At 33.7% G+C, this 14,254-nt stretch overlaps 1 protein-coding gene across 1 annotated transcript in view; it reads left to right on the forward strand.

Moving 5' to 3' along the window:
* The first annotated feature begins 5,099 nt into the window (after positions 1–5,099).
* The window catches only part of slc24a4b (solute carrier family 24 member 4b), a 44,058-nt gene continuing 34,903 nt past the window's right edge, over positions 5,100–14,254 (forward strand). Inside the window, exons 1-2 of the mRNA XM_016526799.1 lie at positions 5,100–5,625; positions 10,772–10,885. Coding sequence (XP_016382285.1) covers positions 5,445–5,625; positions 10,772–10,885 — 295 coding nt within the window. The 5' untranslated portion in view covers positions 5,100–5,444. The remainder of the gene's footprint in view (positions 5,626–10,771; positions 10,886–14,254) is intronic.

A 14,254-nucleotide genomic window follows, 5' to 3' on the forward strand; every position in this document is an offset into this window, starting at 1 on the left:
CCAGAGATTATCAGTTTTTAGAAAATCAGTGAGTATCAGATAGGATCATCAGGCTTTTGAGGAACGTTTATTTGTTCATCTCTCATCATTTTATTGCATTGCACTGCATTATATTTTTTTGAAGCTACAGAGCTTTGATCGTCAAACTAGAAATTTAAATATCATCTTACTAAGGCATATTGTTGGAGATATAGAGTGACACTGATATTTTCATGCATTTGAATGTATGTAGTTATTTATACACCTATAAAGATACCATTGATTTACATTTTTGTTTTTACTTTTTGTCCATGTAAATATCAGCATCTGCAACAAATGGAATATTTTTGCAGTTTGGGCCTCTGACTAAATGGAGCAGTTTTTTTTCTCCATATTCTCACTATTTCATACTATTATGAAACATAAATCCTGATGTATCAAAAATGATGCTCAACAAAAAAACATGATTTTTTTTTGGTTAATGATATTTATTATTATCATTTTTTTTGTCTAAAGGTTCAATAAACTGTTCAATTAAAAAAAAAATTCTGACTAATATTTCATATATGTCAGGCTTTACATGGTTAATTGTCATGAAAATAATGGCACAGTCCAATCACGATGCATCATAATTGTGATAAAATTTTAAGAATAATGTTTTTTTTTGTTTTTTTTTCATGATCCAGATGACCTTGACTCTAGTGTGAAACTCACTGTTACTGCTCTGTGTCAGCCGCTCTCATGCCGCTCCGCCAGACGCCGTCTAAACGGATTTATCTGCTGCTGGATGCTCGTGGCACGAGATCAGAGAAGTGTACAGTTGCTGTGCCAGAGCCATGGACATCTCATGATCTCCTGAAGACATAGAATAAGACACAGAAGAGCAAATCAAATGACTCCAACTCCATATTAAATCAATATTGACTATTTATTAAAGGGGTCATATGATGTTGCTAAAAAGAACATTATTTTGTGTATTTGGTGTAATGAAATGTGTTTATGCGGTTTAAGGTTCAAAAAACACATTATTTTCCACATACTGTACATTATTGTTTCTCCTCTATGCCCTGCCTTTCTGAAACGCGTCGATTTTTACAAAACTCATCGGTCTGAAAAACGAGGTGTGCTCTGATTGAAAAATTTAAATTGCATCATATGACCCCTTTAATGTTTAGCCATAGTAAAATATCTACTGTATGATGCCACTGTTTTATGCAAATGTTGTACACTCTTAACAATAAAAGTTATAAAAGTGGGTTTTCACAGTGAAGCCATAGAAGAAAACCATTTAAGGTTCCTCAAAGAACCTTTCAGTGAACAGTTCTTAAAGGTGCAGTATGTGATATTGACAGCTCTCATTTGAAAAGGGTACTGCAGTCCAAATTCTAAATATTGGAGAACGTTGTTTCTTCCACTCATCCTTCTCAGACTCGGGGGTTGCCAGATTGATTGAGTTTTGAGTTGTTTAATCTGCGTTTTAATATTTATCTGGTCATAGAGATTTTTAGTTGAATGCTGAGGCTTTTTAGGTCGTATAGAATATGCGATCTCTGACCCGGTTCGTTTGCCGGCTTCCATGGCTGCAGTATGCTGTGTTTTCCACCAACTGACAACCCGGAGTGTCAAAATACTACAGTGGGCGGAGTCACACAGACCAAAACAAAAACAGACATTCTGACATGGAATGCACATTTGATAAGAATAACTGGCTGTGGCGTTGTTTTTTGGAGAAAAACAGTATGTGAACTTAGCATGTTTCCTAAACATCTGCAAATATATTATGGTATTTTTATGATTTAGCACAGTCAAGAAATTACATACACCTTTAAAACCATTGTTTTCTTAATGTGAAATACATTTTAATAACCTAAAATAACCTATTTTCACAATAAAGAACCTTTTGATCAATGGAAAGGTTCCATGGAGGTTAAAGGTTCTTCATGGAACCATCGATGCCAAATAAAGAACCTTTATTTTTAAGAGTGAAAGTGATGCTGCCTTTCTAAAGTCTCACAGATTACTGCGATGTTTCTGTAATAATAGCAAATAACAATAGATTTTTAATTCTGTATTTCAGAGCTTGTTCACTTCCTCACATCATTTTCAAAATATTTCCATATGGCGAGGACACGCAAATTGTGTCCCCTGCAAACAAAATAATCAAATGCATGAACTTGTGAACACAGAGCACATTGTACCTATTTTTAAAGTCTTAAAATGTTTTTTACTTTGCAGATGTATTTAGATGCCCCAAAAAGTACTGGGATGACTAAAAGATCATACACACTACTGTTCAAAAGTTTGGGTTAGGGCACAATTTTTTAGAGAAGTTTTTGAAAGAAAACCAAAGATTTATTTGATAAAAAAATACAGTAAAAACAGTAATATTGTGAAATATTGTTACAATTTAAAACAACTTTTCTATTTTAATACACTACCATTTAAAAGTTTGAGGTCAGTAAAATATTTTGAGAGACTTTTATTTAGCAAGGACACATTAAATTGATCAAAAGTGACATTAAAGACAAATGTAATGTTACAAAAGATTTCTATTTCAAATAGATGCTGTTCTGTTGAACTTTCTATTCATTAAAAAATCCTGAAAAATAAAATGTATCACATTTTCCACAAAAACATGAAGCAGCACAACTGTTTGATTATTGATAATAATCATAAATGTTTCTTGAGCAGCAAATCAGCATATTAGAATGATTTCTGAAGAATCATACTTTTCAAAAACATTTTAAAAATCTTACCGACCCTCAAATATTTGAATAGAAAGTTCATTCATTTTGAAGAATGGTAGCATAAGCAAACTTTTCAAGCAAAACATTTTACAAAAAAACTAAATGTATTGGGTATAATATGCCAAAACTACAGATGTAATGTTGAACATGTAGAGTCAGTATTCTGTATGTTTGTGGTTAGTGGATGATGGAGATGTTAATGTGCTTCTCTGCTTCAGGACACCTGTGTGATCTTGAGCAGAATAATGCTGATGTGTCCAGGTGTTTTATTACTCTAGTATATCATCCTGACGGTGAGACGGTGAGGCTGTGAATGTCCTCATTCTCTGGAGGTCACATCTCACGTTCCTCTGTGTCTGTATGCTTTATAATTGTATTGCATGGGAGAATTAAAAGTTTCCATTATCAAAATTGACCAGCATTTAATTGAACACTATTGTTATAGTAGAATCGGGCTAATTAAGGCAAATGCTGGCATTATTAAAGCTGGTTAATAGGAGTGGATTCTGTCTGCTGAACAGTACTGTGACAGCAAAGGACAGCAGACCTGGGACAAGGACACTGAGATATATATATACAGTGGGTACGGAAAGTATTCAGACCCCCTTAAATTTTTCACTCTTTGTTATATTGCAGCCATTTGCTAAAATCATTTAAGTTAATTTTTTTTCCTCATTAATGTACACACAGCACCCCATATTGACAGAAAAACACAGAATTGTTGACATCTTTGCAGATTTATTAAAAAAGAAAAACTGAAAAATGCTCAGTATTTAGTAGAAGCACCCCTTTGATCTAATACAGCCATGAGTCTTTTTGATGCAACAAGTTTTTCACACCTGGAATTGGGGATCCTCTGCCATTCCTCCTTGCAGATCCTCTCCAGTTCTATCAGGTTGGATGGTAAACGTTGGTGGAATTTTAGCAAATGGCTGCAATATAACGAAGAGTGAAAAATTTAAGGGGGTCTGAATACTTTCCGTACCCACTGTATATATATGGTTTATGAAATGTTTTATGTTGATGTTTTCCCCCCTTTTTTCTCTAATAATTAAAAAAAAAAAAAATTATTTTCTATTAGGACTTAGATTCATTTGTAGCAATTCAGATATCTAGGTAAATTTGGGTTGCACAAAATGACAGTGCTGTTTTATTTATAGGCTCATAAATAGCATATAGAAGAGATATGAGGTGACAGTATGAGGCGTGACACTTAATGTAGCAGTGCAGGTTGTATATGTCTAGATGAAGCACCATGCATGTCTGAAACCAACATTTGACCTTCAAGGTCATTGTGTAACTGAAATAAAGGTAGATGTTAACACAGCATGTCACACACACACACACACACACACTTTATATCTGACCTTCTTGTGACACATTCACACCCTTAATGTGACACTTTGTGTGTATTTGACCACTGATTTTCGTTTTAGGTGTTTGAGCTTCACTACCATTAAGAAGTTTCGCTAAGATTTTTTTATGTTTTTAAAAGTCTCTTTTGCTCATCAAGGCTGCATTTATTGCATCAAAAATACAGTAAAAAACTGTAAAATTGTGAATAATTATTACAATTTAAAATAACTGTTTTCTATTTGAATAGATTTTAAAATGTAATTTATTCCTGTGATCAAAGCTGAATTTTCAGCATCATTCCTCCAGTCTTCAGTGTCACATGATCCTTCAGAAATCATTCTAATATGCTGATTTGCTGCTCAAGAAACATTATTATTATTAGTTGTGCTGCTTCATATTTTTGTGGAAACCGTGATACTTTTTTTTTCAAGATTCTTTGATGAATAGAGAGATGACAAGAACAATTTAGAACATTAAGCATTTATTTGAAACGTAAATCTTTTATAACATTATAAATGACTTTAATGTCACTTTTGAATAATTTAATGTGTGCTTGCTAAATAAAAGTATCAATTTCTTAAAAAAGAAATACAATACTTAAAAAAACAACTTTTGAATGGCAGTGTTATTTGTACATTTTCATACAGAAATGTACAACTGTATATTTTAGGTTTTATTTATAAATGTATTCATATTCAAATCTATTATATGTTTGGATTCACTGGTCTTTTGTAAATTATACTTTACTTTTGTAACTATATATTCAGGAATATAAAACACAAGATTAACAACTTTGAATTAGTATTATAAACATATTGGAACTTTCTAATCATAATAATTTACATATAATTTACATATTCATTCAGATTTAAAATCAGGAATATCAGCATTAATGAAAGTATGCATGCACATGATAACATGTCAGTGCTCATGTGAAATGCTTTCGCTCTCTCGGTAGGTGCCGGTCACGCGTCGCTTCAGCTGGACCGCCGTGAAAGCACCGGATCGCAGAACGTCACGTGTCTCCGGTGGACATCAGAGGAGCGCAAAGTTCCCGACGATCCAGATGGGAAGAGTGGGAATGCTTTCGCAAGCAGAGGGACCGAAGGACATCACCTGAGACCGATGTTATTCACACGCGCGCGCTTCACGGCAGACGCATGCGGCGCCGCAGGATGCGTGCAGGCGGGATTTGAACGTTTCCAGCGTTGTTGCAATGCGGCGGGGAGGAATCTGATGAGAGCAGGGATCTGGGACGGTGAAGGCTGGGATTCTGCGCTGCTGTATCTGGATCCAGACCTCTGATCGTGCTCTCTCTCCGGTTGCGCATCGCGCGTTTCGGCGCTCATTGAAGCCGCGACGATGACCAGCGCGGATCAGGAGCAGCATCAGGACCGCACCATGACGACGGTCTCCAAGAAATCCATCATCGCCAAGATGTTCAAAGTGCGTAAGAGGAGGGAGATGCTGCTGGCGCAGGTGTGTTTGGTCTGCAGTGTTCTGCTCGTGGCGTGGGGCATGTCGACCATCCTGACCAGGACAGGTGAGTCCGAGCAGAACCGGCTTCTGGGTGTCACTCATAGCCCTCAGATGTCCCAGACAGAGCGGCGATCACTATCACAGTGGACAGGTAGAGGAGGGAATTTGACTTTCCAGGTGACATAGACGTTAAATTAGAAATGGACAGTTCATGCAAATAAGAGGAACAGAAATTAAATGCATCCATATGGATACGGATCACTAATCTACCCTTATCGGTTCGGTGAGATTCATAAATGGGAGTATTAGTAGCCTATATTAGAAGTGTTCAGTGTCAAAAATATAGCTTTTGATTGAGTTTAGCAAAAAAACAAAAAAACAAAAAAAAAACTTAAGCATTGACATTGGAATTTCTGTCGTAAATTAGAGCCAGAAATTCCCTTTTTAATATTTATTATAAATTAAACTATTAATACAGTTCTATAGCTATCTTAACAGTGTTATTCAATAAACATATTCTTTTTTTTTGTTTCGTTTTGTTTGTCCATCTTACAATGCATACATCTTTTACAGTATTACTAACTGAATTTATATCATCATTAAAACCAGTAATGGCATTTTTGAATTCCCTTTTTAATATTTATTCTAAATTGAACTGAAATGGATTTGAAATTAAACTGAACTGCAATTATATATTTATCTTAAGAGTGTTAGTCAATAAATATATTCCTATTTTGTTCCTTTTGTTTGTCCCTCTCACATACATCCTTTACAGTACTTACTGAATTTCTATCATATATTATAGAGCCAGCACTGGGATACTTAAATTCCCCTTTTAATATTAATTTCAAATCAAACTATTAATGCAATTCTATATTTATCTTAAAAGTGTTTGTTGATAAACATATTCCTATTTTTTATTTTGTTTGTCCCTCTCACATACATCCTTTACAGCATTACTAATTGAATTTATAATTAATGAGATCAGTAACCTCCAAGAATTAACTATAAAAACAAGTTATTTATTACTTAATCTAAAATATAAACATATTTGAATGTATTAATTGTAAATAATATTATTTATAATTAATATAATATTATATATCATATTATTGTTATTTGATTTTATTTTATTTAGAAATAATAATGAATTTGAGTTTTTACTGAAAATGTCTAAAATGATTTGATCCCATCATTTCCAAATTATGTTATAAATTTCATTTGCAATCTTGCACACATACTTCAATACATTTTTGGCATGACATTATACACAAATTATGAAGAATATGAAATGGACAGCTGTCCTTAAATACAAATATGAAATATAGAAATGTGCATCATTGTGTGTAGACATACGAACAGGTGTGTATGTTTCAGGGTCAATGATCTACATAAAATCAGTTCTATAAAATTCATTAGTGACATTATCCTGCTTGTGGTTTATATGAATCATAATCATAAATGTTTGCCCTGCACATTTTTGGATGTGTATTAACATTTGTGTGCTATGAGCTATAATAGAGGCAGACGCACCTGTTCTTATGAGACGCATCTATAGAGGTGGCTTCACTAGGACTGTGTCTTCAAACCTAGTGAGCTGCCCATCTAGACTGCATGTGTGCGCATCATATGTGTAGGTAGTCAGCTCATAAGGTTGTGTGTGTGTGTGTGTGTGTGTGTTGGTGGCGATGCTCTGTCTCATATGCTGCAGTGTGAGACGGAGACGGTATGTTGGGTCCGTTATGCACACATGGTCAGATTTTAAATGCACAATTCTCTGGTGATTTGTCTTTTATGGTCAGGCATGTGTGTGAAGTGTGCCGTCTGATTCCTCTGGGGCAAATGAAAGTCACATTCCTCTGGTATCGTGAAACATTGAGCTCAGATCGTGATATGAACTGAACAGCACATGCATATATCACTGAACTGATCAAAAGCTCATGATGCTTTATGGGTTTAACTGTCAAGTCATGCATCTTACATGCACACATAGAACAGAGCAGAATATTCCCCCTATATGATTTTAAAGAAAGGTTTAAATGATTAAAGGTCATAATAGCTTTATTTTATTTAGCTTAATAGCTTTTTATTACTTTAATACTCATTTTCTTAGGTATTTGTCCAATTTGTATTTTTTAGAACAAAGACTATTTACCAGGAAGCATTTACCAGCTTATAACTTGTTTATGAAAGGGGTTTTATTGTTAACTAAAATTAAACTAAAATAGAAACACACACACACACACACACACACACTAATAATAATAACAACTATAATAAAATAAAAACTATAATAGTATCCCAAAGATACCAAAATAAAATGCAAAGTAACAGATGAGCACTGATAAAAACAAAAAATTGAAACAATTTATGGATTCATGATATGAAAGCAACAATGAAAGCAACAAAACAATCAATTCCTGTTTATAAATTGCAAATAATTTGACTGCTTGCTAAATTGTTTGCCACTAATGGAGTATATTTACATGGTGAATGGCATCATACCAGGGTTATTATAGTTAACTCAAACTAAAACCATAAAACAATTTTATTATTTGAAATACAATAAACATTAACTGAAATAAAAGAAAATATATATAAAAAATTGTATATAAAATATATATAAAAAGCTAGTTGCCAAAGCAATAATTCTTATTTTAATATATATATATATATATATATACATACAAATATATTACACACACGTCAAAATGACTAAAACTTTAACTAAAATTAATATGAAAAAGGATAATATAAAAAAATAACTAATTCAAAATATTTAATAAAAACTTTAATATTACACAAAAAAAAATCCAACTATTTCAACTTAAAAACTTAAGTTCAATTGCTGCCTTAATTTTTTAAGTATAATCAACTTGGTTGTACAAGTCTTTTCCACTTAAATTACATTAAACTGTTTAAAAAAAATCAAGTTGAATTTCATTTGACTTTAAAAAAAAGTTGAAATTGCTCAACTTATTTTGATGAGTTAAAGTAATGTAAAAACATAAGTTGAAATGACTTACTGATAATATTTTTACAGTCATACACTAAAATAACACTGCATCATGTACTGTTATTTGTTCACAGATGCACAAATGTTCAGATTTCATGCAAAATTTATTCATCTGAGTCTTCTATAGCAGCCTTCTGTATCTGGTTAAAAATTCAAATGTCCAAATGCGCAAGGCAAGCAAAGCTCGTCGACTCTCTCAAGTGAGAAGCAAGTCTGTAGGATTTTTCTGCATGTCTATCATCTACCAAGTGAAAAGTTTGATCTTCTAGACGAGCAAAAACAAGCGGCTTGATTTGAGATGTCATTCACGCCCATATCTCAAACCCAAATGTAATTCTTAAATTAAATGCAAGCCTTCTGAAAGGCATTAATTACAATAAAAACAAGAAGCTTAAACGATTATTCTGCACTGATAGCATCCAGACAATAGCAAATCTGTTATCAGAAACGGCTCCTTTCTCTACCATCTGCTCATGACAGTCACTTGTGTTTGTGTGGATTGTGAATGTCAGACTCATTGCTTTTCTCATAATGGTTTAGGAAAGAAAGATCAAAGACGGAGGGAATATATTCAGCCCTCCCTTTCTAATCAGGCAAATCCTGTTTTCCTCCTCTTCATCTGTAGCTTCAGGAGAAAAGAAATGCAAAACTGTCACTCTCCTCTCTCCCTGTTTTTCCATGTTAATTATATTATTTTCCCCAGTCTTTCTTAATTATAGACTAAAAAGTCTTTAAAGTGTGATCTCAGTGTAATTTCCCGAACACTCAGGAAGCAACTGAGGGAAAGTGAAAATCTCTTCCTTTTATTGACATGCTTGCTCTGAAGCTCTTTGAGAAATGTCTCTGGCCTGGAGCTGCTCAGGTGCTCTATGAGAGTCTCATCAGTCGTTTGGACCGCATTTAGGCCGGTTTACTTTAACTGACACCCTGTGATTGAAGGAAACACCTGCAGTGGAGCAAACGCTGCCGGCGCTGCTCAGGCGTTCACTGAAGGAAATGTTTCTTTTACGTTAAAGCTGAGCACACTAAAGTCAAATGTCGTCTGCTTTATTACTCAAATTTTTTTTTTTTTTTTTTGACGCTAATGAGATTTAACTGCGCTCTAGGCTTGTATAAAGTAGTTTGAGTGCTGAATTAATTAGTGTTTGATTCTATGCTGATGGTAGCAGAAATAATATTTAATGTTTATATTTATTGATGGTTAATATTTTAATATGGCTAACATGGTTAATACATGTAAAAGTATTACTTTTAAGAGATCAATTTAATATGATATTAATTTTAATAATTTAATTTAGTAATTTATTCTATTCTATTTACGATTCATTTATTAATGGTTTATATTTAAAACAATATTAATTATATTTAATGTTAATATGTACAAATATAAATTTTTCATTTAATAATGTAGTTACAATAATTTAATTTAATATTTGAAATTATATTTAATGTCAATACATGTACAAATATTCATTTAAGATAATAATTTAATAAATTAATTGCAATAATTACATTTAACAATATTTAATATTTGTATTCAATATGGCTAATATTTAATGTGAGGTGAATATCATAATCAAACAGTGTTGCTTATTGTGACTGCGTAACCCCAAAATATAAGATGAAAGTAATCATTGTGCTTTTAAAGGGGTCATATGATGCTATTTTAAAGATCATTATTTTGTGTATTTGGTGTAACAGAATATGTTGACATGCTTTAATGTTCAAAAAACACATTATTTTTCAAATACTGTACATTATTGTAGGTCCTGTATGCCCCGCCTCTCTCAAACACGTCGTTTTCAATAAAGCCCCCTCTTCTGACAAGCGCAGTCTGCTCTGATTGGCCAGCTGACCCAGTGCATTGTGATAGGCCGAACACCACAAGCACTCGTCGGAAATGTAACGCCACTTACCATAATCGCGAGCTTCAGCTTTCAAAGTAAATATCAAGACAGTTAATAATGTCGTTAGTTTTACCATCAGTTCAAGCCCAAAAGGGCAACAGAGTCATCGCATCATATGACCCCTTTAAATAATTGTCAATTTTATAACAACTTCTTTTTGAGAATGATAGTCTGAAATGAGCTATTTAAAGTGATGTTTCACTCATTTGATAATTGATCATTCTGTCATCATTTATGACTTTCTTTCTTTATTGTCTAGTGATTTGACAAGTGTTTTGTTTTTGCAGGTCATGGTATGATTGTGGAGGAGTCGCACATGGAATCACATGATCACTGGGGTCGACGGCTGATGTCCTCCACTCCTGATAATGCGACGGAGGTGAAGAACTGCACAGAGCCAGGTGAGATGAGCATCTCGACAAATGCTTTCGCTTGCAAGGCCATCTGCAGCAGATAAATGAGCACTTCAGCAACTACCATGATCATACCGTGATGCTCTTTGAAGTACCTTGTGAATAGCACAGTATCGGATATTGGAGGCTTGTCATGTGTTGGCATGTGCTCATGGTCTGATGTGCCAGTAGCGTTGGATTGAGCGCTGAGGATTATATTCAGGTTCTTTGAGACGCCACTAATGACCCACTAGGAATTATCATGTGTTTTTGGTTAATCAGCAGATGGAAAACCTCACAGAAGTGTGTACTAAGAGCTTTGAGGAGATTTTAACTCCATGCCAGACTGTTTTTTGTAACTCCAGTGAGATTTAAGCGAGGGTTTAATTTGACTTTGCTGTTCACTTGTGGAAGTTTTAATCAGCTTTGGTCCGGAGAGAAAGGCCTGCGTTTAGCTGACACTCGTGTTCTTCCTAGCGCACTCTGTCCCGGACTTACGGCTGTTATTCTGACTGCGCTTGTTCTCATTAAATTCCCTCGAACCCAAATTAAAAGTCTATTTTTAGCCATGGATGTTCTGTTTGTTTGGCTTTCTAAGTTTCGAGTCTCAGTCAGACATCATTTAAAGAGAGAATCTGAACTGAGGTGTTTGATGTCGCTCCTTTTTATGACTGTGGAATCAACTGATTTTTAAGCACACACAAAGAGATTTGAAGTCATTTCACCTGTGTTAGTAGTTTAAATGTGACATATTCCTTCAGATTCAGACAATTAATTGGTAACACTTTACAATAAGGTTCCATTAGTTCATGTATTAGTTCATTGTTCGTTCATGTTAATTCACAGTGCATTAACTAATGTTAACAAGCACAACTTGTGATTTTAATAATGCATTAATAAACGTTGGAATTTACATTAAAGGCAGGGTATGTGATTTTTCAAAAACACTTTAGAAAACTGATTCGGGCCGAATAGCAAAACAAAATTTAGCATAAAACATAAAAATATGTTCTAAGAGCGCTTTGCTAATGTTCCCATAAATTTATGAAAACGTTACTTCTAAATGTTCTTTGAACATTCAAAACATCCAGTTTTTTAAAATGTTTTCTTTTTTTTTGGTTATGTGAATGCTAAGAGAACATTCCATTTTTAAATTTGCAAACATTTAAGTACCGTTACTTTTAAATGTTCTCTGAACATTCCAAACATTCCAGTTTTTTTTTTTGAAGTTTTAAAACCTTCTTCTTTTTTTTTGTTATAAGGGAACATTCCATTTGATAATTTTGCTGAACTGAACGTTACTTTTGAATGTATGTTCTCAAACAAGTTGAAACATTTTAAAAACCAATTAAAATGTTACAGAAATACATATTCCATGAATGATGTATAAATATACAGTTTTTGTTTATTCAAGTTTTTGTGCTAACGTTTTAAGAAAATTATTAAAGACCTGATAACTTTCCCGGCAAACTAAATATTTTCGAACAACGTTTTGCTAACGTTTCATTACATTATGAAAACATTATTTTTGAATGTTTTCTGAACGTTCAAAATGTTTAAAAAAAACTTTTTTCTTTGTAGTAAGAAAATTAAGGGAACATGCAAACATTATAGGAATGTTATTTTTGAATAAAAAAAAGGTAATGTTTTAAAACATTCAGAAATAAAAGGCTCCATGGGCAATGAATAAATATATTTTGAGAACATTAGTAAAGACCAGATAACTTTTCCTTAACTGGGTAACCGTATCAGGCAGTTAATGATTCATGTGAGACAGCAATGTTTTGGGCATTAGCATATTTGCTAAGATAACAACATGATGCATTAATAATCATAAAAATGCAGCTCACTAGGTTTTGGATTAGAGCTAAAGCCATATTTTATTCAAGACTTACGGTTCATGTATTTGAGCTCCAGGTCAGCTCTTTTTATTATTTCAATTTTCACATTTTTAAGACTTTTCTGAGTGTTTGATCATCCAGTGAAGGGCAACAGGAGAAGCTGGCTTCAAGTGAATGCCGTACACTCAGGACTATCCTTTCAGTCAACATGATTGTTGATGTAAAAACTCTTATCTGTGAAACTCCAGCGATGGCACACCTCCACATCTGCAGCTCTCAGTTTGTCTTTCTCACCTCGTCTCTTGCCATTAAAGGGGTCCTGAACTGAGAAATCCAAATTCTCTTGATCTTTTGACATATAAGAGGTCATTGTACTAGTGTGGCTAAACTCTGCCTCCGCAGAAGAAGATCAACGCCTGCTTCTACATCACTGCCTGTTTAGCCCCACCCACCGATTCTACATCACTGCCTGTTTAGCCCCACCCACCGATTCTACATCACTGCCTGTTTAGCTCCGCCCAGCGATTCAAGCATGTAGTGTAAATAACGAGAGGCAAACGTAGAAATCAAACACAGAAATCAAACGACTTTGCAAACGAAACTTTGCATCGCCTTCCTTCTGATTCCAACATTAGGAAAGAGTGGATGAATTATAGCAGTGGCGTTTACTTCCGAGTCTACAGTCCGTCACGTCTATTCAAACAGAGCGCTCTGATGAGGGGGTCAAAACAGTGGCCCTCAGAGAACAGTACAAAATAATTTTAAAAAAGCAGTTCATGACCCCTTTAATTTTTCAGTCTGAGTTGCCTCGTGCCAGTCGACAAGATTACACATTGGGAAATTTGTAATCTCTAAAGATTACACTTGACTCTTTCCTTCTCTTCTTCTTCAGCACGTTGGGCAAACAGGATGTCTTTCCCTTCTTCACCTTCATTTTCTTCTTTTATGTCAGCAATACGACAATACAGCTTTAATATCTATTGGATTCCTATGGGTGAAATTTGCCCATGTTAAAATGCTAGCATTGTTGTTGTGGTTGCTTATGTGGTGGCTAGCATGTTTCTAGGGTGTTGTGAGCAGCGTATGAATTATACAGTGACTTTCAGTCTCAACTATTATTTATAATGTCTGCTAAATGAAATATAATGGTCATTTTCATGGTGCAATCTGTCAGTGTTTGTCTCTTGCAGAGCAAACTGTATTTCATTGCACGTAGCATGGTTAGTTAAACGTCAGTTTATCTACAACATTTTTTTTGACTTTCGCCATATTTACCTCCTAAACTATGGCCATGAGCAACTTGACCCCGCCCTCAAACGCTGTAGCTTGTTTGTGTTGGTTAACATTATGTCGAGAAGACGTAATAATATAATATAATATAATATAATATAATATAATATAATATAATATAATATAATATAATATAATATAATATAATATAATATAATATAATATAATATAATATAATATAATATAATATAATATAATATAATATAATATAATATAATATAATATAATATAATATAATATAATATAA

This window comes from Sinocyclocheilus rhinocerous, unplaced genomic scaffold (assembly GCF_001515625.1).
Source record: "Sinocyclocheilus rhinocerous isolate Xijiao unplaced genomic scaffold, SAMN03320098_v1.1 scaffold303, whole genome shotgun sequence".
Taxonomy (NCBI): Eukaryota; Metazoa; Chordata; class Actinopteri; order Cypriniformes; family Cyprinidae; genus Sinocyclocheilus; species Sinocyclocheilus rhinocerous.